The 27812-nt window shown below is 41.0% G+C and overlaps 1 protein-coding gene and 1 long non-coding RNA gene across 11 annotated transcripts in view; one reads left to right on the top strand and one right to left on the bottom strand.

The window, feature by feature from the left end:
• LOC128930116 (uncharacterized) overlaps nucleotides 1–17218 on the top strand; it is a 45658-nt gene extending 28440 nt beyond the window's left edge. For both annotated transcript variants that reach the window (XR_008477767.2, XR_008477768.2), the window contains exons 2-3: nucleotides 8178–8244; nucleotides 17083–17218. This is a non-coding gene — a long non-coding RNA (uncharacterized LOC128930116). The remainder of the gene's footprint in view (nucleotides 1–8177; nucleotides 8245–17082) is intronic.
• Nucleotides 1–27061, bottom strand: part of LOC100389509 (quinone oxidoreductase-like protein 2) — a 34796-nt gene extending 7735 nt beyond the window's left edge. Inside the window, exons 1-10 of one of the 9 annotated variants that reach the window (XM_035280168.3) lie at nucleotides 26945–27061; nucleotides 26743–26851; nucleotides 25608–25704; nucleotides 24257–24315; nucleotides 23633–23698; nucleotides 22395–22504; nucleotides 21437–21518; nucleotides 17214–17395; nucleotides 13777–14005; nucleotides 1888–3318 (exon numbers count right to left, since the gene is read on the bottom strand). In XM_035280168.3, coding sequence (XP_035136059.2) covers nucleotides 3250–3318; nucleotides 13777–14005; nucleotides 17214–17395; nucleotides 21437–21518; nucleotides 22395–22504; nucleotides 23633–23698; nucleotides 24257–24315; nucleotides 25608–25704; nucleotides 26743–26851; nucleotides 26945–26994 — 1053 coding nt within the window. In that variant the 5' untranslated portion in view covers nucleotides 26995–27061 and the 3' untranslated portion in view covers nucleotides 1888–3249. Of the gene's footprint in view, nucleotides 1–1887; nucleotides 3319–8713; nucleotides 8877–13776; nucleotides 14006–17213; nucleotides 17396–21436; nucleotides 21519–22394; nucleotides 22505–23632; nucleotides 23699–24256; nucleotides 24316–25607; nucleotides 25758–26742 lie in introns of those variants that run through there. The other 8 variants (XR_004736644.3, XM_078356250.1, XM_035280166.3 and 5 more) reach the window with 8 other exon arrangements.
• Nucleotides 27062–27812: the final 751 nt, after the last annotated feature.

Raw genomic sequence — 27812 nt, 5'->3', positions numbered from 1 at the left:
AAATCATTCCAATGAAACAGGAACAGAGGCAAGCAGAGAACAGGTCATTAGAGGTTCTAACCAAAACTTGTTAAATCTAAAAAAACTCACTCTCCTAAATGACTGCCTCTTTCTATCTAAATCATTTTGATGTTAGTGAACTGGGGACAATAGATCTTTATTACTTGTGACACCTACTTATCAGCTCTCAGCAGTGGAAAAGGCAGCTCCTGGCTGGGCTCATACACTTTTCCCAATCCTAATTTGTCTTCTCTCCCACGATCTATCCAGCATGTCTTCGGTGATGCCAAAGGCTGTTACAAAACTCTAAAATAAGGCTCAAAATTTACTTTCTTAATATTTTTGAAAACCAACTTTCATTTAAATATAAAAATAGCTCATATTAAGATGAAATGGGGTTGGGGGAAGGGAGGTGAGAGGAAGCCTATTATGAAATGGAATCACAGGGCATGAAGCTCCCAGAAGGCTGAAACTAACCCCCTGTGACACGGAAGAGGTGGCAGCATGTGCACTGGCCCTCGTGGAAGTACCATGTGGCCCACAACACACTCGTGGGTGATTTCCCTGACATCTTTCTCCTCCCCCTTCCTTCTGCTAATTTCTCCATTTCAAATTCTTTCCTCAAAGGTTAATCCCCATCTTACCATTCTATTCTTCCAAAAATATATATACTTTTTTCTAAACAAAGCCTCTTACCACATTTACTGGAAGCAGACTTTATCAAGAATAAGTGGAAATACCCACATGTCTCTGTTGTGTCAGGTGCCTGTTTTCATCCCTACACCACCTCCTCCTTTTTGAGAATTATCACTCATGCAGTAGGAGGAATAGAGCACAATGTTTAGCACCCAGCAAAAGTACAGGACCTCTCCCAGCAAACCAGGATGCCAGCAGAGACTGGAGCTGACTTCAGCCTAAGCTAGGCAGGCTACACACATTCCTGTTCTTTTCCCTGAATGGATTCACTTAGAAAGGAGGAGAACATGATTATTTTTTAACATTTTTTATTGCTATAAGACATACATAAAATTTATCATTTTTACCATTTTTAAGTGTACAGCTAAGCAGTGTTAAGTACCTTCCCATTGTTGCACAATCAAAATCACCACAGCTCCAAAACTTTCCAACTTCCTAAATAGAAACATTGTATCATTAAACAATAACTCTCCATTCTCTCCTCCCCAGCTTCCAACTGCCATTCCATATGTTGCACATTAAGTATCCCTTATCTAAAATTCTTTTTTTTTAAATGAGACAGAGTTTCACCCTTATTGCCTAGGTTGGGGTGCAGTGGCACAATCTTGGCTCACTGTAACCTCTGCCTCCTGGGTTCAAGTGATTCTCCTGCCTCAGCCTCCTGAATAGCTGGGATTACAGGTGCATGCCACCATGCCCAGCTAATTTTTTGTATTTTTTTTTTAGTAGAGACAGGGTTTCACGATGTTGGCCAGGCTGGCCTCAAACTCTTGACCTCAGATAATCTGCCTGCCTCAGCCTCCTCAAGTGCTGGGATTAAAGGCGTGAGCCACCATGCCTGGCCCTATCCAAAATTCTTGAGATCAGAAGTGTTTTGGACTTATTTTTTCAGAGTTTGGAATATTTGCTTTATGCCAGCTGAGCAACCCAAATCCAAAAATCTAACATCTGAAAGGTTCCAATGAGCATCTTCTTGGAGCATCATGTCGGCATTCAAAAAGTTTCAGATTTTGGAGCGTTTCCCATTTCAGATTTGGGATGTCAACCTGTACTTTCTGTTTCTATGAATTTCACTACCCTAGGCACTTCATATAAGTGGAATCACATAGTATGTCCTTTTTTGTCTGGCTTATTTCACATATAATATCTTCAAGCTTCATCATACTGTAGCACATATCAGAATTTCATTCCTTTTTAAGGCTGAATAATATTTAATTATGTGTATACCACATTTTGTTTATCCATTCATCCATCGATAGACATTTGGGTGTTTCTAGAGCAACATATTCTTAATTTAGTCCCACAATTCCAGACTTACAGGTAATTTAAGTTCAATTCAACTTACTGAGCATTTACTAAGGGTAACTCACTATGGAAACTACTGTGGGAAGTACAAGGGTAAATCATACATGGTGCCTGCCCTCAAGGAACTTACGATATGCTGGGAAAAGAGAAGAGAAAGCAATAGAAGTAACCAGAATTTGCTAATTGCTTGCCATGTGCCAGGTGCTTTACCCAATCACTGCATGTATAGCTCCCAATGACTCTGCGAGGTAAATATTGTAATATCCACTTTATATAGGATGAACAATGAAGGCACTGAGACTTTAAGTAATCACCTCCAAAGCTGGGATTTAAACTTACATCTTGGACTCGGAGGCCTGTGTTCATTCCACTACACATGTTGTTCCTTATGATTCAAGGCAGAATGTGACAACTCCTGGGGAGAAGCTACAGGAAGGTAGAAGAGGAAGAGAAGAGATTGACCCTTGCCTGATGGTAAAGGCACATGACAGGCGTAGGTGTTAGAGGTCAGGAAGGTTTATATTTGACAGAAATGGAGGGCAGAAAAAATTGCACAAGCAGAGCAAAATAAGAGAGGCAGGAAAGTTCAGTACATACTTCGGGCCCAGTGGAACTGTGGGCCATAAGGCTGCAAAGTGGTGCAGGGAAAAGTCATGGTCATAATGAAATGCTAGCTCAAAGAGTCTGAACTCCACCATCAAGCAACAGTGAGCCACTGTGGGTTTTCTGAAATGGGACATAATCAGAGTTAAGCTTCAGGAAGATCACCATGGCAATAATGCATCACAAGGATGGAGGTGGTGAGAGTAGTTTAAAGGTAGGAAAAGCAGTTAGAAGGTCACTGGTGACAGCAGATGAAGCATAAATAGAATGGAAAAGAAGATATGAATGTGAGAGATATCCCAGAGGTGGAAATGACAGAACTTGGCAATAGTGATTTCATAATACATTTCATAAAACATCAAGTAGGCTGACCATACCTTCTGGTCTGCCTGGGGTATGTTTTCCTGATGTAATGACTAATGGCATCCTTTCACTCACAAAAAGGTCCAAGTTTGGACAATAAATTATATAACCACATTAATTAGGATCAATTAGTAAACAGAATCAAAGGTAACTCCAAGATTCTAAACTTGGATTAGTAAGAAAAGTGGTAACACCTTTGGAAACACAGAAGGGAAATCAGGTTTCCGGGAAAGATGTTGAGTTTTGATCTGGACATGTTAACTTTGCTGCTGAGGTGAGGATTTATTTAAGAGCGAGAAGCACCTTGCCCATGGATTTCCCCTGTATCACGTGAAGGAAGGCATCATTGACCTAAAACAAAATGCAAAAGAATGTAGTCAGATTTGCATACATGGATATTTCAATAAACATTTGTTGCTGGTTCAGTTATTAAAATAACTAACATATAAAGATGTATCTCCAATGAACTATAAATAACTATGCAACACTATCACAAATGCAAAGGAAAACAATAACATTCAAGAATAACTCAAGCTCAGTATTTCTATCTAAATGTGTAATTCTCAGTGTTGTCAAATACATGCCAGACGGTAAAAAGTCCTAGACCTGTCCATACTCCACTGTAATAGTTCTTCGTTTTCTAGCTTTTGAAAGAATGGATCCACTGGCAGAAGAATCAATATTTTTAGGTTTAATAATTTTTGTCTTTTTATTAAAATTGTCCTGTTTCCTATGTAACTGAAATTGTAATCTATCTCGAATCTTTTTTGGAAGTGCAAGGTTACAAAACATATTTAAAGCAGCTACAGTAATCAAGGCATTGTCATATTGGTGAAAGAACAGACAAACAGATCAATGGAATAGAACAGAGAGTCCAAAAACAGATCCATACAAATACAGTCAACTGATCTTTGACAAGACAGCAAAGCAATTCAATGGAGACAGAATAGTCTTTCAACAAATGGTGCCAGAAAAACTGGATATCCACATGCAAAAATATGAATCTAGATACAGACCTGATACTCTTCACAAAACCCACCTCAAAATGGATCATAGGACTTAAATGTAAAATGCAAAACTATAAAACTTCCAGAAGAAAATATGGGAAAAATCTAGGTCACCTTGGTTTAGAAATGAGTTTTTAGATACAGCACCAAAAAAGCACATCCATGGAAAAAAAAATGGTAAGTTGTCTGCCTAAAGTTAAAAACTTATGCTCTGCAAAACGCATTGTTAAAAGAATAAAAAGACAAGCCACAGTCAGGTAGAAAAATCTCTGCAAAACATGTATCTGATAAATGACTTGTATCTAAAATATACACATAATTCTTAAAACTTAACAATAAAAAGCAGGCAAAAGATCTGAACAGACACGTCACCAAAGAAGATATACAGATGGCAAATAAGCATATAAAAAGACGCCCAACAGCATATGTCACTAAGGAACTGCAATTAAAACAACGAGATACCACTACATACCTGCCAGAATGGCTAAAATCCAAAACACTAACAGCAAATGCTGGTGAGGATGTGGAGCAATAGAAACTCCCATTTACTGCTGGAGGGAATACAAAATGGTACAGTCGCTTTGGAAAACAATTTGGTAGTTTCTTACAGAACTAAACACATCCTCACCATACAATCCAGCAATTTCACTTCTAGGTATTTACCCAAATGATCCAAAAACTTATGTCCACACAAAAGCCTGCACATAAGTGTTTATAGCTGCTTTTTGATAATTGACAAAATTTGAAAACAACCAAGAAGTCCTTAAATAGGTGAATGGAAAAACAACCTGTGGTACATCCATACAGTGAAATATCATCCTGTGATAAGAAGAAATGATCCATCATGCCAAGAAAAGACATGGAGGAATCTTAAGTGCATATTTCTAAGTGAAAGAAGCCAGTGTGAAAAGGCTGCATGCAGTCTGACTCCAACTATGTAAATTCAGGAAAAGGCAAAACTGTAGAAAAAGTAAAAGGATCAGTGGCTGCCAGGGATTGAGAGGCTGGGGGTAAGGATGACTATGTAGAGCACAGGGGATTATTTTAAAGCTGTGAAGCAATTAAATCTAGACATAAAGCAATTAAATCTAGACAAAAGTGATAGTAGCATGACAAATGTGGAAGAAGACTTTTGCAAAGTCTCAAACTAACATCTAGAGCTTTGCTACGCAATGGGTGGTTTAAGAACCTCAGGCTTCTGCATCACCTAGGAGCTTATTAGAAATGCACGCTCCTAAGTCCCATCCCATCCTCACTGAATCATAATCTGAATCTTAACAAGATTCCCAGGTGATCTGTCTGCACATCAACGTTTCAGAATACACAAGGAACGTTTGCAACTTAGTAAGAAAAAGACAGGAAGGCCAGGCATGATGATTCAAACCTGTCATCCCAGCACTTCGGGAGGCCAAGTTGGGAGGATCACTTGAGCCCAGGAGTTGGAGGCCAGCCTGGGCATCACAGGGAGACCCCATCTCTATTAAAAAAATTTTTTTAATTAGCTGGGCATGGTGGCACATGCCTGTAGTCCCAGCTACTCAGGAGGCTGAGGCAGGAAGTCATTTGAACTTAGGAGGATTGCTTGAGGCCCAGAGGTAGGCTTCAGTGAACCATGATCGCATCACTGCACTCCAGCCTAGGTGACAGTGCAAGACCTCGTCTCAAATAAACAAGAACAAAACCCAAAGAGACAGGAAGCCAAATAGAAGACTACACAAAGAGCTTAAATTGCAATTCAAAGCACTGGAAACCTGAATGGATACCAAATATATAAAGAGATGCTTAAATGTATTAGAAATCAAGAAAATTCAAATGAAAATAGTAAGATGCCACTTTACACCTTAACAGTTTGGCAAAAATCTGAATGTTGGGCATATCAATGGGGTAGCAAATAGACAAGAATTCTCACGTGCTGCTGACAGAGGCACAAACTGGTCAAGTCATTCTAGAGAGTAATTGGCAGTCAAATTAAGTATGCATACATCCTATGACCCAACAATCTACACCTGGGAAAATAACCCCAAAGTGACCTTGGCACAAGTCCCTAAGGTTACACATATAAGGCTATTTACTGCTGTACTGATTATTATGGCTTGATTAGGGAATCAAGTCAACCTCAACGTTCATCAATAGAGAATGAATCTGTAAACCGTGGTGGACGCACATCATGCACCACGATGTAGCAGTGGGAAGCAATGAACTGGATACAGGAACAGCAACACAGATGGATCTTAAAAAGACATCACTGAGAGAGTTTATGAAACAGCACAAGGTCTAGTGCCTAACACCGTTTATGTAACTTAAAAAGAAATTAACACACAAATTAACTGTATTTGTTTTACAAGGAAATGTAAATCCAAAGATACATGTCAAACTCATCACAGACTGGCTCAGAAGGAAGGAAAAAGAGTGGAGAGAGGCAGTGGGAAACAAGGATAAAGGGAATAAATAAATACAGACATTCATAAAATTACCAACATAAAAACAAAAGATCACCTTTCCATGATCCAACAATGAAAACGTGCTTTGAAATGAAGATTATGATTAATCAACCCTTTCCATTTGAGATTCTCCAAAAAAAAAAAATACGAAGAATAAAGTAAAATAAGTATAGGAACAAATCAATCATGGCAATCTCTCTGCCATATGAAATCCCTGGTTTCCAAAACATCTATCTTTCAGAGCTCTGTGCCTTACAGAGACCTTTCCCATCTAAGCAAATTTAGACTCTCGACAAGGAGGTGGAAGCGGTCTAAGACAGATGTTTGAAACACTCATCCCACTTGTCAGTCATTTCCAGGTGACTCACAGCTGCATCACTCTCCCTGTCAGTTAGAAGTCACTTGTTCCCGGAGATGTGTCATAGCCCAACAATAGAAAATACTTGAGAAAATAAATATTATTAAAGCTAGTGATACTTTTTTGCTGGCATCCTAAGGGAATGAGGATCTTCTGCAAATAAATGTTAACATAAAAAGAAAGCTGTCCCCTCAAATGCTCAAGCTAATTTTAATCGTGTTGCATATGAATCTTTATTAGAATGTGTCACTTATTTTTGTGACTGCTATAACAGAGAATACTGGGGAAAACATAATCTTGTTCCACAACTTGAGCATTTCAAAATTTTGAACATCCATTATTTTACCTTCTGTTTTTCTGATATTCTGTCACCTCTCCATGTCCAGTTGCCACTTCTGTTGTAACTGCAGCTGCCTCTAAAAATAACCCAACCCTGTCCCTTTCTACCTGGTGGTCTCTGTCCGGGCTGGGAAAACAGACTGACTCTCAGTGGTGTTTAAGGACTGGAAGTTTAATTAAGGTAATAAGGATCTGAGTGAGAAACTGAAAACTAAAGTGTACGGCTTTGGACCAGTCTTTTGATAGCTACTTCAGATAGCCTAGGGACACTTTCCTCCTGGATTCTGCAGGCTGTGTTACAGAGAGGAAGACTGCACGATACTGATGCCTAGATATGATAGATACACAGGCTGTTCCCAGCACCCTGGTTTTCTGCCTTCAGTTGGATGAAGCCATAATTAAATTTGTCTCTGGAGAAATGCAACCTGGCATTTGGAGCAGGATAAGAACATTGCTTTTGTTTTAGGATATGAAGGTTCTGCTGTTGGAATTTTTAACTAGTTCTGCAATCAGGAACAATCAAAGTAACTTAGAGTTTTCTAAATATATCATATTGATGTGTGCATTCAGTAGAAACTAGCTCTTCCCCTGAGATCTTCCCAACTAAAAAACAAACTCTTTATAAGCAAGACTAAATCTTACTTTTATTGACTGACATACAGTGAATGTTTGATGAATAAAATAAATCATGAATTAATGAATATATCTGAGATTTCGTGATTACATGATGTCCTTCTTTGCATTTTTTTTGAGTGTTGCTGCTTTAAAGTCTGTTTTGTCTATAAGAACAGCTACTCCTGCCTGCTTTTGGTTTCCATTTGTGTGGAACCTCTTTCCCCACCCCTTTATTTTGAATTTACATGAATCCTTTTGTGTTAGGAGAGTCTCTTGAAGATAGCAAATATTTGGTTGGTGGCTCTTTATTCATTCTGCCATTCTGTATCTTTTAAGTAGAGCATTTAGGCCATTTACATTCGGTTAACATTGAGGTGTTAGGTACTGTTCTACTCATTATATTAGTTGTAACCTAGATACTGTTTTTTTCATTGTGCTATTGTTTTACAGACCCTGTGAGACTTATGCTTTAAGGAGGTTCGACCCCAGCCTACAGAAATGGGATTGCTTTTAAAAGGTAAAAACTTTTGGCTAGCAGTATGTTGTTAAGGTGAATTATATTCATCACATCATTGATCTAAGTTTATCTAAATCTTAGATCCTCTACAAATCTAATGAAATGTCGACCATTCAAGGAAACAACTGACAAGACTAAGTTTTGGCAGATGCAGAGCAACTGGAACTCTCATACACAGGGAATGCAAGATGGCACGAGCACTGTGGAAAATAGTTTGCCAATTTATTAAAAGCTAAACATGTAGTAGCAAACCAATACAAGCAAAATCCCAAAATGTTAAAACAGACAGTTCAACTTTGGGCACATTTGTATGCCAGAGCTCCAGTTTCTAATCCAGAATACAGCAAAAGAAATAGAAAACCTGTGTGATATGGGCTTTGGTAGGAATGTGGTATCAGTGACCTTGTCTTCAAAGTCATAGGATATGGAAACTGAAACAGAATTGCTTCTGAATAACTGAGGCATAGAGAAAGAGATGCTGATATCACTGAAGTTGCCCACTTTGGAAGGGCATCAACATCTGTTATTTTTAGAATTCTGCACACATTTATTTTAATGTTATCGTTCAGAAGCAGCTACAATTCAATCCTTGCCTCATATCATTCTTGCTTCATGATGTTATCTAGGCAACACTGGAGAATGAGGAGAAAAGTAAAACCAATTAAACATCTGTGTAAATTGTTTTAAGTTAAACATACATCTAGCATATAGCCCAGAAATTTCAGTCCTAAAATATATAAAACCATATGTCTACACCTGTCATGAATGTTTATAGAAGATAAATTTATAATCACCAAAAACTGAAAACAATCAAATGTCTGTATACTGGTGAATGAAAAATTTTAAAACTGTGGTACATCCATATAATGAAATACTACTCAGCAATAAAAAGGAATGGATTACTGACACATGCAGCAACATGGTGCACCTCAGAAGCATTACACAAAGAGAAAGAAACCAAACTCAAAAAGCTACATACTGTATGATTTAATTTACATGACACTCTGGAAAAGAAAAATTATGCAGGAAGAAAACAGGTCAGTGACTACCAGTAGCTGTGGAGAAGGAAAAGGAGACCATTACAAGGTGCACAAGGGAACTTTTGGGGGTGATGGAAATGTTCTTATATCATGACTGTGGTGGGGTAGCTATATGCTCTATAGGTTTGTCAAAACTCAGAGAACTGTACATCTAAAAAGGGTGAATTTTATTATATGTAAATTATATCTCAACAAACTTAACTTTTTTTAAAAAGTCAGGCAATGTGGTACTAAACATAAAAATAAATAAATTTTTGAAGTTGAGCATCAGCCTGACCCTTAGAAAACAGAACCTAATCAAAAGTTATGCCCTAATGCATCACTAAGGGTTGCAATCCCAGAGTCAAGAGTAAAGGAAAAAGTGAAGCAAATCAATGAAAGAAGGAGAGAAACTACAGGCCATTGTGTTACTGATTTTGAATTGGTTGTAGCTTCAAGGGGACATGCAGTTGACTGTTGTTCTCACAGGACATTTATAGAGAAGCCATTGGATAGTGGCAATGGTTATTCACAAAAGAAAAAAAAAATGCTGGGTGCAGTGGCTCACGCCTGTAGTCCCAGCACTTTGGGAGGCCGAGGCGAGTTGATCACCTGAGATCAGGAGTTTGAGACCAGCCTGACCAACATGGTGAAACCCCATCTCTACTAAAAATACAAAATTAGCCTGGCGTGGTGGCAGGTGCCTGTAATCCCAGCTACTTGGTAGGCTGAGGCAGAAGAATCACTTGAACCCAGGAGGCAGAGGTTGCAGTGACCGAGATCACGCCACTGCACTCCAGCCTGGGCAACAAAAGCAAAATTCCATCTGAAAAAAAAAAGAAGCGGGAGCCATATGAAACAGTCAACAAGGAGGAGAAAAAACAAACAATTTATCTCCTTTCATTCCTCTCAATGAAAAGCTTGCTCAATGGAGTGAAATACCCATACTTTTGGACTGCATTGCCCAGACCCTGCATACAGTTCTGGGGAAGCCAGAGGCTTCAACAGGTCCATTTGGATCAAACCTCTGCACCAGAGCTGCAGAAACTCCTGTATGATGAGCAGAATGGAGCCCTTGCCTCTAGGATCAGCTCCCAACCCAGGAAAGCATGAGGCAATTAACGATGTTAGGAGATGCATCCCAGGGATAGTGGTTTGGGCTGTACAAACCATAGAATCAGCTACAGGAGTCATCACTGGAAAAGCGTGACAAGTGGCCAAGGCCTGGGGCAGGTGGGGCCAGCAGATATGGGGAGTTTCACAAACTGGGTCTAGAACAATGGGCTATAATTAATAGACCTCCTAAACTAAAAGAGTAGTTTCATTTTTAAGACTATGCCACAGATACACAGAGAAAATTTCAAGCAAACAATTTCTATCCATCTGTTCATATGATGATCTCACCTGACCTTTAAATAATAAATAAGTCAGATCTGTGAGGTTAAATACCGTGTCAAGCTGACATGTTCGGGGACCGCTCCATACATAAAACAGACACTGCACATCTAAATAATGCCCTCCTCTGGACAGATCACAGGACCAATTCATCATCCACCCACCACAGCATGGATATAATCCTTCAGAAAATAATAAATTCTAAGTAGCATTCAAAATCTAAAGGCTGTCTTATAATCCTTCCCTCTGAGACATCAATGCAAAAATGTTACAGTTGAGGGGAACTGAAAAAGCTCAACTCTGTGTTTTAAAATGGCAATATCTTATGCTTTTAAAAAGTTACTATATTCATTATGTGCTTTTACATGTATCATCTTATTTAATCCTCATAATCACCCTAGGAGGCAGGGTATATTGCTGTTCCTGTTACAGTTGAGAAAACTAAGGCACAAAGATGTGCAATTTGCCCACAGCATCTGAACTTTGCTGGTCTGAGCCCAGAGCCCCACACTCACACACATATATGTGAGTGCCTGCCAGAAGCTGAAGATATTGAGGTGCAGATAGCACATGACCCTGCTTGCACAGAGTTTATGCTCTATGGAAAAGATGGGCGTTAGACAAGTAATCACAAGTAAATAAAGGAGAAGCAGAGTCCTATGGAAGTTCACACCCTGTGCCTACTCAAAAATCTACGGTGCAAAGTTTGTGGTCATATTGATATCAACTACCAAGGTTAAATCTGCAAGTGCACATATTCAGGAGAAAATACAAGCCAGTCAGATTCACTAGTGCTTTTTAGTTTGTATTTTCTCTATATACAGTACAGTGGTCATTTTCCAAACCTAAACAGGTCCTGATAAAAAACTTTTTCCAGTATGTTAAACAATTTACATGTTTACTAATTTGCTCATTTAATATTTTTCTTACCCAGGCTTTAAAGTTCAATGAAATTAATTATATATCCATTTAACCATCTTCATTTTCAAAAGAACAAAGAACAAAATATATAAATTCTGGTACTGCCCAGGAAAATATAAGAGTACTGGTTATTTTAACTATAACATAGTTCTTTCACACAGATAATTCTATGATAAATAGATAAACTTCATTCTATAAAATAAAGCTTCTCAGAAGTGCCTTCTTGGCTTGTTTGAGGAGAGAGTTTGACACAGTCATAAGAAGCCCAGATTCTGGCATTAGATGGACCAAGACTAGATTTACTTCCTACCTATCACTGGGCAAGGCTCCCAGCCTCTAGAAGTCCTGATTCTTTCATCTGTAAAATCTAATAAAGTTGCTGAGACCTCAAAGGGTTGCTGTGAAGGTTAAAGGAGATAATGCATGTAAAGTGTTTAGCATACTTCTTGACCCATAGTAAGCACCTAATGTATATGAGCTGTCATTCCTATTATTAATCCTCTAAATGGTTTGCATATTGAAAGAAACAGAAAAAGAAGAAATGGTAAATGGATGGTGTATGAATGAGATGCTTGAAATGTGTTAGGGAGTATGGCCTAAAGAGCCACCCAATTACACCAAGGGCAGCAGAGTGAGAACAACTCTGTAAATTCCACATGCTGAGCCCTCACTGGAAAGGAGAAGGGCAAACGGAAGCTGACAGGTGGTTAGTAATTACATAGTCAATTCATGTTTACAGAGGAGAGAGAACTTCAACAGGGATAATTAAAACGATAATCTACCTCTGGCTTTGATACCTGCCTAAACAGCACCTAAAAGACCTTGAGGGAGAAGAGACAGTTCAAACTAACACTTGTTTCCACTTCTGTATACCTGATTGTCCTTATCCCTTATCAATGGGTATAGCATCAGGTAAAGCAAACATCCAGTTAGAAGTCACATGATAAAAACCGCAGGATGGAAGGGGACTCAAAACTTGGGGTTTTCAAGTTTTTAAGTCACAAGACCTTTTCTTAAAAGTTTGAACAAAGTAGTTAAAATGTGCAGGTACTCAAACTCCAGCAGCAATGGTGTCCCAGAGAATAAGCAGCTCACATCTACACCTGCTGCCCCCAGCCCCACATCCCTGCTGTGGCTCCTGCAGCACAGTCTGAAAACTACTCATAATGTCCTTCCACTTAATTTTAGAGAGGTGGAAACTGAAGTCAGAAAAGCAAGGGGACTTCCACAAAATGACACAGCTGGAGGGACGAAGCTGTGACTGGCATCCAACCAGTATTCTACTGGCCAGTAGGTTCTCTTCACCACTGAACGCCATCTTTCTGACTTACAGACTAAAAAGACAAAGAAAATAAGCCATGTTTGGAAAGAATGTGTCTCCTCACAGGAACAAATAACCATGGAAGGCTGGTCAGCCATGAAGTCTGGCACCGACAGCTTGGACTCCACTAATCTGCATTTGAACAAAATATCACCTCCATCTATGGCTGACAGGAGTTACCAATACAGTTTTTTGAACATTAAAACAAATTAAGTCAAAAAAATAATAAAGACTTCACAGTGAATGCCTAACAGATTCACATTTACAACTATATTGCATATGCATGCTTACAGTTACACTTTGGAGGAAGTATAAGCCACATTAATGAGACAGGGGGAAAGAAAAAAGGGAGTGAATAGCCAACAAAATTAACTACAGTGACTAATGGATGAATTACAGTCTTATGATGCCAGGCATGATTTAGTGTTCTTCTCACAGAACCCCAACTTAGATCATCTGGTTGTGCTTTAAAGCATCTATATTTTAAAACCAAATGTCATGCCAAGTACTTTCTTAGACTTGTATATTGTAGAGTTCAAAGTTCATATCAACACCTGTAAATCATTTTCTAAAGTACCATAACTTTCCCCTATTTGAGAGAGCAGGGATGCAGACAGAGCCCTCAAATTTCAGCTTCACATGGCCTTCAGGGATTCAGATTCACATTGGGCCTGAGTCTACTGCCATACAACCCAGAAGACTGGGAAAAATCCTGTGGCCCTGACTCCGTGCAATTCCACTAGTTTGTGTTGCATCTTCACCTTTTTATTTTATAAAAGGAGGATTTATAGTATCCAGAGATAAATTTATGCCCAACAGCTTGACACAAAGTATTTTCTGGCCTCATCTGCATCACATCCCTTAAGTACGTCTCACCTCCTCCAGCTTGAAAACCATTCCGACATATGGTTGTATGCACCCTTGCTGGCAGTACTGAAGCAATGAAGACAGGCTCTTGGAGAAGACAGGAAACTTTCTTTCTTTGTATTGACCATAGAAGAGGCCCAAGGCAGAGACATTCTTCAGGAGTAGAAGGTTGGCTGGCACAGAAGCAATGTTTCCTCCAGCAAATCCCACCACCACAATTCTGCCCTCCCATGCCAGGCTGAGGAGACAGAGAAGAAGAAAAAGAAATTATAAAAAAGCAACATACATTCACACCCATTAGGATGGCTGGTCTCATAAAATAATAAGTGAAAAATGTTGCGAGGGAAGTAAGCCCTTGAGCACTGTTGGTGGGATTATAAAATGGTGCAACTACTACAGAAAACTGTATGAAGGTTCCCCAAAAAATTAAAAATAGGTTTAGCAATTCCACTTCTTACATATATCTAAAAAAACTGAAAGCAAGGTCTCAAAGAGATACTTGCATACCCATATTCATAGCAGCAGTATTCGCAATAGCCAAGAGGTAGAAGCAACCCAGTGTCCATAACTGATAAGCAAAATGTGATATATACAAATAATGAAATATTATTCAGGCTTAAAAAGGAAAGAAATCCTGTCACATGCAATAACATAGATGATCCTTGAGAATATTATGCTAAGTGAAATAAGCCAAACATAAAAAGACAAATACTATACGATTCCACTTACAGGAGGTATCTAAATTAGTCAAATTCATAGGAACAGAAAGTGTAATGGTGGTTATCAAGGGCTAAGAAAAGGGAGGAAAAGAGAGACGTAGTTTAATGGCTATAGTTTCAGGTTTACAAGATGAAAAAGTTCTTGAGATCTGTCACACAACAATGTGAATATAATTAACACTACTGAACTGTACATTTGAAAATGGTTAAGATGGCAAATTTTATGTTATCTGTTTTTTACCATAATAAAAAAAAAGGAGAATGAAAAGAAAAAGCAATGTACATTAATTTTCACAGAGAAAGAAAGGGCAGAGGTTACCAGGGGTTGGGGAAGGGGAAAGAGGCAGTTAATGTTTAACAAGTACAGAGTTTTTGTTGGGGATGATTATGCAACATTATGACTGTATTTAATGCCAGTGAATTGCACACTTATAAATCATTAAAATGATAAATATTAGGTTTTGGCATGTTTTACCACCATTAAAAATAAAACCAACATGTATTAAATCCACAGCTGAGAATGCCTCTTGACCTTGCAAATTGGCAGGAGTGAACCAGGAGTAATAACTTTGGGCTTCTCAGCGAAAAAAAAAAAAAATATATATATATATATATATATATATTTGTTTACATATATATATATTTGTTTACACACACATATATATATATAAATGCCATAAGCCAGGGATTAGGGAGCCAAAGGAACTAGCCAATTTTATAAGGGGGCCCACTTTAGAATAAAGGCTGTTGAACGAGGTACAGTGGCTCAAACCTATAATCTAAGCACCCTTGGAGGTCAAGGCAAAAGGATCACTTGAGCCCAGGAGGTCAAGACCAGCCTGGGCAACATAGTGAGACTTTGTCTTTACAAATGTATAAAAATATTAGCCAGACATGGTGGCATATGCCTGTAGTCCCAGTGATATGGTTTGGCTATGTCCCCATCCAAATCTCATTTTGAATTGTAGTTCCCATAATCCCCATGTGTCATGTGAGGGACCTAGTGGGAGGTAACTTAATCACGGGGACAGTTACCCTCATGCTGTTCTTGTGATAGTGAGTGGGTTCTCAAAGGATCTGATGTTTTTATAAGGGGCTTTTCCCCAGCACCTCCCTTTGCTGCTGCCATGTGAAGGAGGACAAGTTTGCTTCCCCTTCCACCATGACTATAAGTTTCCTGAGAACTCCCTGCCATGCTGAACTGTGAGTCAATTAAACCTTTTTTTATATATATAAATTACCCAGTCCCAGGTATGTCTTTGTTAGCAGTGTAAGAACAGACTAATACACCTAGCTACTTGAGAGGCTAAGGCAAGAAGACTGCTTGAGCCCAGGAGGTCAAGGCTGCAGTGAGCCACGGAGCCATGATTGCACCACTATACCACTATGCTCCAGCCTGTGCAACAGAGTGAGATGCTGTCCCCCAAAATAAAAAAAAGAATCAAGACTATCTATTCAACTACCTCAACCACTTTGAGGAAGAAAATTGGGCACATAGACAAATGTCACTCCATTGGTTGTATTGAGATAACTCAGTTCGAAGATTATGAACTTAAGAAGCAGCAATAAGAACACACTTTAATGAGGGAAGAACCATTTGCCTTATACAAAGACTTACTTTAGGATTTAGGATCCCATTAATGCATGTGTCTCTTTAGAGAATTTTAAATAATGTACAGAAATTCACAAGTATTCTGCAGCCCAGTATGAAAAGTCCCCTACAGTACCATTGAGCACTGAGTTACAGAAACAACTTTTGCAAACATCTTTGATATAAAATATGTGTATATTTGTTTGGTTTTTGCTTTTTGTTTTTCTTCTTTAGACGGGAAATGAGAAGCTATTGCTAAAACACAATTATCCAGAAGGCAAGGAGGAAGGCAAGAGATGGGAGAGTTTTACCAGCTCTCTCTCCTGGCATTCCACTTGGACTACACATTCGCTTTGCTTTTTCTCTAAGCACAGCACCAGGCACGGTGCAGTGATGAACAAACATATAGACTGCCTGCCATTCAGCTTAGGGGCTAGAGAACCAACTGGATCCCTTTTGTGGGTCGGCTGCTCTCTCTGCTTCTGCTGCTTCTACTTGAAACTGAGATAAACTACAAAATTATGCTTGCCAGGATGACATGAGAAATGAAACCAATGCTATCAGAGTCTACTCCAGAATCCTTGGTTGAAAACAGAATGAGAACTGGTGTGATACAACACTCCTACTAAGTCACCAGTTATATTTTTTAAATAAAACAAGTCAAGGAAGTATCTACACTGCTGGCTGCTTTAGAAAGCAGTAAGATCAGAAGAGCCTGTACCTTGGTCCACAGTGAAATGGGAAAAGGGGAATTGCCACTCCAGTAATTCTAATATCTGAACAATACCCTCTGCGAGAATTGCCCACAGACATGGATATAAAGTAGTTAGTGGGAGCCGGCATAGCTGAATTTAACACATGCATAATTTCTAAAGCATTTGGCATTGCCAACTAGAGAGTCTGCAGTCATTTTTTGGATATTTTCCAGTTGGGTATTTTGTTTTTGCTATATATAAGCATTTCCTGATTTTCTCTGCTTCTATTCCTTTTCACCCACCCACTCAGCCGTTCTCGTTGATGCTGATGCCTACAGGAGAAGTGAACAGCAAAGATGAGAGAGAAGCAAGGCCAGAAGGAAGGCAGAGATCAGGAAAGGTTTCAGCTCAAGCTCACTCTGGGCAGACCACCCCACACACCTGCGGAGAGCCTCCAGGAAGATGTCTCCTCCCACCATGTCGATGGCCACATTCACCCCGCCCTCGCCCACCAGCTTCCTCACTGCATCCTTCAGGCTGCCCTGATTGTAGTTCACACTGGACTGCGCACCCCTCTGCAGCACCAGCTTGCACTTCTCGTCACTTCCAGCAGCAGCTATTACCTGCATCAAGAACACAAGGTATCTGATTATCCAGAATGTGTCCCAAGAAAGGGACACCCCACCTACCCCAACTGCAGCCAAATCGTGCTACTCAAGGAAATCATTATGACTTTGCTGCCCTGGCGTTGGCCTTGAGCCCACATATCAAGCCTAACACACAGACCATCCTACTGGCCCCTCCATGCCCTACTGGCCATGAGGTCCACATTTCTAGAAATCCTAGAACCCTAACAGGGTAACTAGAAGGTGGTTTGAGAGACACTCAGAAAGTCTTCTCAAATGCAAATGAAAACCACCATTTATTGAGGCACCTACTATGAATCAAGTAGTAAGGATATAAGATGGATCCTTTAGAGCTCAGAAAGCAAGATACAGCAGAGTGATAGGGGAAATACAGAGGGGTCCGGAAATGTAAACAAAAGGCACCCAATCTAGATCTAGAGGGTAAGGAATGACTTCCTAAAGGGTAAAACATGATTCAATAGAAAAATCTTGAGGTTAGAGAGACCTTAGTCCAAATCCTGGCTTTGCCACTCACTAGTCATGTTACCCTAGGCAAATTACTTAGTAAGAACTAATGTATTTTGTTACTATTTGCCAGTTACTACTCTAAATGTTTTACATATATGAATAACTCATTTAATTATAATAAGCCAATGAAATATACAGTATCATTATCCTTGTTTTGTAGATGAAGAAACTGAGGCAAAAGAAGTTAAGTAACTTGTTACCCAAGGAAGGTGACAAACAATGGGAGACAGGCCAGGCGTGGTGGCTCACGCTTATAATCCCAGCACTTTAGGAGGCCAAGGCAGGTGGATCACGAGTCAAGAGATCGAGACCATCCCGGTCAACATGGTGAAACCCCGTCTCTACTAAAAATACAAAAATTAGCTAGGCATGGTGGTGCACGCCTGTAGTCCCAGCTACTCAGGAGGCTGAGGAAGGAGAATTGCTTAAACCCAGGAGGTGGAGGGTGCGGTGAGCTGAGATCAAGCCATTGCACTCCAGCCTGAGTAACAAGAGTGAAACTCCATCTCAGAAAAAAAAAAAAATGGGAGACAGAGCTGGAGCCCAAACCCAGGTAATTCAACTCCAGAGTCCATGCATTTAACCTCCATTCTGTTTGCCAGCTTCTCAAGGTTTCAGTTACCTCATCAGTAAAGTAAGACATTTTAAAAACTATCTCCAGGCACAAGCTCAAGAGAAAAAAAAGAAAAATAATTAAATGGTACACTGTATATAAAGCACTTGGAAAACAAAGTGTTAGGTAAATTGAAGCCATTGTTACACACATGCAATCATTTATTCTATTTGAACCTTATAAGAACATTATGAAGGAAGTACAATTACTACCATTCTGCAGAGACACAGACTCAGAGAGGTTGAGCAATCAACCAGAGTTGTCCAGGTAGCAGGTGTTAGAACAACTATTCAAGCCCACTGCTGCGTTACTCCAAAGCCCATGCTTTTCCACTCCATCAGCCTAGGAGAAAACCATACCTAAGGCCAGACACAGATGGCATAGACGGTGGTGGGCCATACTATGGGGAAGTCTGGGGTTTGGAAGTCTTCAGAAAAGCTGCAAACACTCAAGTATTGCCTAGACGTGCCTCATCATGGGGCAGCACCCACCAGCCCAAGCACTTTAGTCTCAAGGTGAATTTGCAATGGAATACTCCAAGAACACTGGTGCCCTTGAAAGATTCCAAACTGACTCACAGCTATTTGAAACTGAATGCTTCCCTCAAATGCTCCCTGGTGGAACCCCAAAATAGCTACAGTTCACTGAGGGCTATTAGCACACAGTGCCACAGTGGGCAGACACTGCTCTGGGGTCAGGCACCTGAATTGAATCCCAAGATTCTCACTGGGTCTCCATGAGACCTGCAGTGAACCATTTTCTCTCTTGGTGCCTCGCTTTCTCAATTTGTGAAATAGGGATAATAAACACTTATACTACCCATATCCCGGGGGCTTTTGTGGATCAAGGGTAAGATAATTGCTGTGGAGGCACTTTGGAAGCAATATGAAATGCTGTAGACTCAAGGTGTAATCAAAATGACCTGTTCCACATAGGAGGCACGGTAACATTTATATTTTTGTTTGCTTTTGTTTAAAACCATTATTGCTGTTAAAGAAAATACAGCGTAGATTAATTTTAACATAGTAATTAAAGTGAGCTTTTCTCTCTACGATTTACAGCAATTTATAACTATTTAAAACAATTTGTACAATTTTATCTTCCTTGAAATGTTAAATAACCAATAGCTCTAGACAATAAAGCCAATTACAGTTTCTTCCCCAAACAGGAGCTAAAAGCTCATCCTTTTAATGTGAAATGTGTTCATATCACTTGAGGAGCTTCCTGGTATCTATGATTACTTTCAGAACTCACATGTCCTTCCCGAATGGAACTTAATATGAGAAAAGAGAGATGTCCCCTAAAGGAGTTCCAGACCAATCCAATTATCTCCAAACCTGTATATACCTAGCTGCCCTCTGGATATCCAACTGCATGCTCCACAGGAACCTCACATTCAACACGGCCAAAACCCAACTCACTCTTCCTGCCCGTGTTCTCAATCTCAATAAATGGCAACTCCACAAGTTAACTTAGTTTGCTCCTTCCCACTCAATGTCTAATAATAACAGGATTCTTTTTAAAGTGATTCTTACTGACATGCCCCACCCTCTAATAGGCACTGCACGTGTAATCTTAATATTCCCACAACAACTCCATGGAGAAAGCATTCATTTACAAGGGAGAAAATTGACAATATTAAGCTGGAGGCAGAGCTGGAATTTGAACCTATGTCAGGCTAACTTTAAAGACCTTGTTCTTTTGACTAGAGCAGGATGCTCTCCAGGTACCAAATTATCTATTTTTTTCCACGTCAGTATCTCTCAATGCATTGTTTCCATTGCATTGGTTCAGGTATCCTATCCTAATCCTGGCTTGGATTGCTCGAAGAGCCTGTCCTATTACTTCCAGACTATGCTTGACCTTTCCCCTATCCCTCATCCCCATGGCTACCAGAGTGAACTTTTCCAAATGCAAAAATATCATGTCACTTCCCTACTTTAAATCCTCAAATGCTCCCAATAGCTTCCAATAAATGTTCAAATTCTTCAGCCCCACACAAGGCCCCTCATGACCTTATCTCTGCCCTCCTCTCTAGAGTCACCTCCCACCATTTCACCCCAAGTCCTTGGCTCCAGAGATGCTATTTGCAATTCTCTGAATGTACCATGCTAGTTCCTAGTTCTCTGTCTTCTAATAAGCCCTCCCACCACTAAAAAAGGCTTTTACTTCCCTTCTTCCTCTATCAATTGCAACCCATTCTTTAAAAGTCAGTTTAAATGTCCACCTTCTCCAAGAAGTCCCCCCTTTTCCAGCACTCACAGCTACAGAAAGATGCTTCTGAAGAGACCTAAGTCTTTTTCCACTATTCATTCATTCATTCATTCAAGAAATAATTCTTGAGGGCCTACTGTGTTCTAGGCACCACGCGAGGTACAGGACTACAGGGATGAACCAAAGAGACACTATCACTGCCTTTATGGCGATTACAGTCCAGTAAGAGGGAGACAATAACCCAATAACGACAGAAGTAACCACACCCTGAGCTCTGAATTATGAAAAAGTAGAGGGTGCTATAAAATTATATATACAGAGGAAGGAAAGGGGACTCACCTAGACTGAGGGACAGAGAATACTTCTCTGAAAAAGTGACGTTTGAGTTTAAATCTGAACGACAGCTCTGAGCATTAGAGGTAGAGAAAATAGCATGTACAGAAGGCATGAAGTGAGTCAGACCTTGCCAGCGTCTAGTAACTGGAAGGATGAGTGATTTGCTTCTAGGCCCCCTCCCTAGTCAGTAAGAAAATAGATGGCAAGACCCTGCTCTGGGTCACTTTATATCGCCAGTGCCTTGCACATGATTTTTAACCAATGAATGAATATATTGTTGGAATAAATACATGTTTGAAAACTGGAGTTAGGATTTTTTTTTAATGGAGACTCTAACATACAAATACCTTGGCCCGAAGAACATTTGTTGCCACATCTATCACTGCAAGGCCTGTGGCTCCAGCTGCTGCTGTCACTAAAACAACTTCTCTATGCCAAAGAAAGACAAATGTTACTTCAGAAACCTTCAAAAGTCAACCAGTAATATGATTTCACAAACATTTTAGAAACAACATTTTAAAGCAAGAATGTTAGAGATCATTTCATTCAAACCTTCACATGCATCTGTTCTCCACCCTGTAGGTTTATGAATGTGAGTGACTTCTAGATTCATGCTAATTTGGTTCAGATTTGAAGACTTCCCAGGCAAAAGATCCCTAAATCTCTCTAGGTAGCCTATCCCTCATATCAGTGGCAACCCTTTCTTTGAGCTACCATTCCAATTTATTCTCCAGAAATTCTATTTTAAAATCCTTCTCATATTAGATACTGCCCAATGTTAGAAGGTGATGACCATGTAATGGCCACTGCTCAACCAAACCCACCTCTCTGAAGCAATTCTGAGTGTCAGCTCTCTGAAAACATCAAGAAGCAATATGTATGCTCCAAGTAAAGAGTCAAATGTCAGCACCTTTTCTTCTGAAATATCCTACCTAATGCACTCAACAGGGCCTCACAGAAACAAATACCATGGGCCTCTATTAAACTCAGAGTAAAATGAGTTTGAATAAACCAACTCTCTGCACTTTAATGCTTTTTTATGAGATGATCTCCAGAGCGGTCACGTTTAAGAGAGGTATTTCTCCAAATTCACACTGGCCAAGTTCACGGTCTATCATTTCCTCTTAGACAGAGGGATGTCCTCCCAGTCACAAAACCCCAATCTCAAGTGGCTACCTCCCTTTGGCCTTTCCTCCGCCAAAAGGAAGGGAAGGGAAGGGATGAGGTGGGGCACGGCCCTGCTAGACACTTCTGATATCAAGAGAAGGGTATTTTCTAGCCTGGTGTCATCTACACAGTCCTTACCCAGGCTGTGTATGGGCCCGATGCTCAAGAGCAAAAATCGCAGTACCATAGGATATAGGGAGGACAGCAGCTTCTTGTAGGGAGACCTTTTCTGGGATCTGCCACAGGTCCTATAAAAGAGATAACAGTGACTTGTGGATTAAGCATATGTACCTAGTCATAAAGGCTGCTCAGTAAATATTAGGATTTGATTCAGTGACTGATTTGCAAAGGGAAACACTTGCCCATAACCAAGCCCAGTGGAAGTCTAGACTAAGCAAGCTGTGGCAGAGTTCAGGATTGGAAGGCATCAGACTTCAAAACCCCAAGGCTGGCATCTGGCTCAGGAAGGAGCCAACAGGTAGAAAATGGAACACAGATCACTCTACTATGATGGATTAATGGTATGATGTGTCAGTTTTCCCTTAATAAAGATAGTGAAGGGCAGTGGGGCGGGGGGGGGGGGGGGCGGAGAGAACAACTATGTACTGTTCATCGCCAGGGGGCACCATTTACACCCTGCACACCCATACTAGACTATCCTGGCTGGCTCCATTCCCAGGGTGTCTTTTTCATAAGCTTTGTGTGGGGAGAAGCCCATTACATTCAGCTCAATGCCCAAAACCAGTTTTTCTACTAAAACTACCTAGTCCAAATGAACAGCCAGCTCAGGGACTCAGAAAGCAAAATGCTGCTCTTCATTAAATCACTCGGCCAGGCGCAGTGGCTCACGCCTATAATTCCAGCACTTTAGGAGGCTGAGGCGGGTGGATCATGAGGTCAAGAGATCGAGACCATCCTGGTCAACAAGGTGAAACACCGTCTCTTTTATATTTTCTACTAAAAATACAAAAATTAGCTGGGCAATGTGGCGCGTGCCTGTAGTCCCAGCTACTCGGGAGGCTGAGGCAGAAGAATTGCTTGAACTCAGGAGGCACAGGTTGCGGTGAGCCAAGATTGTGCCATTGCACTCCAGCCTGGGTAACAAGAGCGAAACTCCGTCTCAAAACAAAAACAAAAAACAAACAAAGAAAAAACAACATTCAACACAAACAAAGCTCTGTGCAAAGTGTTGTCATGTTAGTGAAGAGGAGTTTAACATTTGAAAAAATGAAGTGCTTAGCTGAGAAACAAGACGTGACCAAATAAATATAAAGAAAAAGAAGGAGAGGGGAAGACGGGAATGAGGGATAGGTGGAAATTAAAGAAAACAAAGGAGAAAAAAATTTCCAAGCATTAATCTTGAGCAGTACGGATACCTTCTGATCAGTGATGCATTCTTCAGCCATACAATTAAAGTTTCTCATGCCCATAACTCTATCTCCCTAAAGGAAAAATACCATTAAGGATATGTGCAAATATACGACCTTGCATTCCCTTTTCCTGAATTAATCAAAAAAGAAAAAAAATGCACATCTCTGACTCCATAAGACACAGGTTGGTCTTAATTATCTATTCAGAGTTAATGTTTAGTAAATAAAATAATGATTGTCTCAATACAACCACCAGGTTGCCAAGCCAATTTGAGTGAGAACATTTGAGATGATGAGATAGAGTAAGGGAAAGGTTGATTTGAATTAGAAGCCCAGTCTTCATTTCACAAGAAGCCCAGTCTTCATTTCACAAGAGGCTCAAATTCTCTGTCCTCTTGGTTAACGACCAAGGTGTTGCCTTTTATCCATAATAAAAAGTTTAAGGCAGCCAGCAACTTCCAGTGACTTATTTTACCCAATTCAGAATTTGTTTCTTGCCTTTCTATTTAGGTTTCCCTTTGGTGTCTGCAGGCAAAAACCAGTAGAAGCAAGACCCTTTGGCTACATATGAAGTTAGCACATTTTTCATAGCTACATATATATTGATTCCTTAGACTTCAACTAATTTACCTCTTTAACTGTGCTGACATGTGTGCCTGTCTCCAATACTGTCCCAGAAAACTCCAATCCTAAAAACATATTGTTTAAAGATTAGGTTATCTGTAAAGTACAACACCATGGAGATGAGAAAACACTGACTGACAGGCCAATCCATCGGCTTTTGGAGCTGAGACAGTTTAGGTGCCCCTCCTCCTCTCCATATGTGGGTAGAGAGGTAAGGGTGTTATACAAACATAAGATTTCATGATCACAACCTGGGAAGCTATAGCCATCCCAGTCTTACCATGACACAAATGAAAATTTCAAGAATGTGCAAAAGCACAGAGAATCACAGGTACACAGGTACTTCTGACCCTAATCGCTGGAACCTTACCTCCTATAGCACCCAATGATGACGATCATCGTATTTATCTGTTTTCAAGTCTCTTCTGCTGACTACAGAGCCCTCAAGGACGTGAATTGTGTTTATTCAGACAGTATTTGGCTCAACTGGATGAACTGGTGCTTTCTGCCCTTTCCTCTTTCGCTTCTGAAATTTCTGAATTAATGATCATGGTTCCTACTTGAGCTGCCGGGGGAATAACTCAACTGAGTATGACATCTTCCCCTGCAACCAGCATTTCAGCAAATACAAACAGAAGGAGATGGTTCCAACTGTTGAGACACAACCAAACACCCTGAGACCAAAACACAGTAACTATTTTACAATCACTGTATCTTTAATAATATATATCTGTATAAAATATACATGTGCTATATATTTCCTAAGCTATACTTATAGCCCTTTAAATAAATTTCAACAATAAAAATCAGTCATTTGTCCACATGTCCCATCTAGAAGTAGATTAGGAACAAAAATCAGACAGTGGGCTGCCAAGAAACCCACAATCTTTTCTTCTCTCTGATCCTTTGGTATTAGGCTTTATTGGGAATGTGTCTGTGAGGCTGCAAGTTCTAGCTTCAAACCAATGTCTGTAATCCCTCAGTGAAGAAACAAAATTGGGGCAATATCAAGCAAGGAAGCGGAATGACTAGAACCAATGATAATTTTAGTGAACAGAATTTTGGTGAAAATTCATTTGTTCATTTATTCGTATTTAGAGTATTTATTGAGCACCTACTAAAAGCCATGTACAATGCTAAGCTGGGGGATATAATGTTGAGCAAGTCAGGTATAGAATCTGCCCTCATGAGGCTCACAATCTAGTGACCCTAATTCACAGTGAGACGGACACATCCAACTGAACCATCACTGATGGCAGGCAAACACCAACAGAGCACTGCCTGAGACCACGGGTATGGTTCTGAAAACCCTGTATCTTTTTTTTCTCAAGCAGTCTCTTAGTCTCCCCAAACTTACCCGGTGTGAAGGGAAGATGGGGCTTTTCCTGATATTGACCACGGCAGACCAAAATATCAGCAAAGTTAATGCCACAGAAATGGACATCAACTCTGACCTGCAAAGGAAATAGAGCAGCAAAGCAGAACACTACACATCCATGGAGACAATGTTCATTCAATTATACCAAAATAGTTACTGAATGACAATGATATGCCAGGTACTGAAGTAAGAGCTGGGATACACTCATGAGGCAAAATGGGCAAGGTTCGTGCCTTCATGAAGCTAAAGTATAGCAGAGTAAACAGACATTAACCAGATAATAATGAAGACACGTGTATTAAAACTCCAGTACAATACACGGGGCACACGTGTTCTCAAGCCACTCCACCTAGATTTAAGGATGATTCGAGGATAAATGTCGTTCAGCATGTGAATCCAGGAAGCAGATAGGCTGCCATCATGTGCTCATCCAAATAATCCATGTTAGCCATGTTAGCTCACAGGCTCCATGCCGTGACACTTCAGGGCTATGGCCACCTTTCTCCCTCTCCCTGGGGGTCTCCAGCACTGAGGCCCACTGCCTGCTTGACGCGGTCTGAGGTTCTCATCTCCACACCAGATGGCACTGTGTTACCAGAGAGGTCAACAGGCAGGGCCAAAGTGACGTCCAGATTTCAGTGGAGCAGCTGCCCACATCCCTAAACGAATTCAATTCCAAAGCTCTGCAGTACACCAGAGGCATATGTTCACATGGAAACACGAGGGCTACCGGGCTGGTTTGGGGAAGACAGAGACCAAATAATTGGATTCCGGCACTTATGTGGTGAAGCAAAGGATGAGGTCCATGCACCTGTGTTAAACCAGTAACTTGCACATACAAAGTCATGTGCAAATCAGAATTCTCTGTTTCTAAGGCAACAGCTCTGAGCATTCAGAAAGAGGCCTATAGGCATGTTTTGGGTAAACAATCTTCCTTTGGCACTTTGGACCTTGGAAAAGGATTCAACCTCCTAGCTCAGGACGAAGTTGCCCTCCAGTCTCTCGGTCGCCCTCTCGCTTGGGAACTGGGAACTTGATTCAAGAAGGAAGCCTGAGGGGAGTGTGTGGTAGCGGGGAGAAGGCGAGGGTAGAAGGGGATAAGCCAGCCCCCTACCTCGTGAGGCCCGACGGGGCGGGGGGCCACTTCTTCAATGGTCAGGGGCTTCTTCAACTCTGCGCAAATCGCGGCGCGGTAGTGCCGGCCGCAGCCCTGCCTGGCTCTCCTGCAACACAGAACGAGGGCCGGGTCACTGGGGCAGCACCGCCAGGGCACCCCGGGACTGCTTGCGGGGCTCAGGGAGGAGTCGGAGTTGCACCTGCAGAGCCACCCCCGAGGGAGGCACTGCCTGCAAAGAATTACCGCCATGCCGAGGACCGGGCCGAACGAGGGACGAGGGGGCGCGGCCAGAGAGCGGCCGGAAGGGCCGGACAGCGCCACCCCGCCCCGGGAGACCGGAAGGGCGTCCTCCGAGGCCTCCGGGCTAAGCTCCCCGGCTGCCAAGACCCAACGCTGGTGGGGCAGTTCCGGCCCAGGGCGCCCGGCTTCTCCCGCTGCCGAGCCCGAACGAGCGCGCGAACCCCCTGTTGGGCATCTCTGGAGGTGGAGCCGGCTGGAAGAAAAAAGAAAAAGGAAAACACCAGGAACGAGATTAACGTTTGTTGGCATTTTTTGTTACAAATTTGGGAGACTTGGGTTTTTCTTTATAATTTCAATTTTTATTTGAAAGGGGCTACGGCTGCAGATGTTACCTGAGTATATTGCTAGATGCTGAGGTTCGGGGTACGAATCATCCCGTCACTTCAGTGCTGAGCCTAGTACCCAATAGTTTTTTCAACCCTTGCCTCCCTCAAAATTGGGAGACTTTTTAAACTACACTTGGCGACATTTAAATAGTAGTTTGGGGCTGGGTGGCTCAGGCCTGTAATCTCAGCACTTTGGGAGGCCATGGCAGGCAGTGACCCGCGTCTGTGGTCTCAGCAACTCGGGAGGCTGAGGCGGGAGGGTCACTCAATCGTAGGAATTGGAGGCTGCAGTGAGCTATGATCGCACCACCCTGGGCGACAGAGACCTTCTCTATAGATTAGAAAGATAAGATAAAGGTTCTTGGGTCCTTTGCAGTGCAAAATCCTAAATGCACAGGTAAAGGCTTGATTTTATTTATTTACTTATTTATTTGTTTTATG

The sequence above is a fragment of the Callithrix jacchus genome, chromosome 18 (assembly GCF_049354715.1).
Source record: "Callithrix jacchus isolate 240 chromosome 18, calJac240_pri, whole genome shotgun sequence".
NCBI classification, from domain to species: Eukaryota; Metazoa; Chordata; class Mammalia; order Primates; family Cebidae; genus Callithrix; species Callithrix jacchus.
This window is presented reverse-complemented; position numbering and strand designations above follow the sequence as displayed.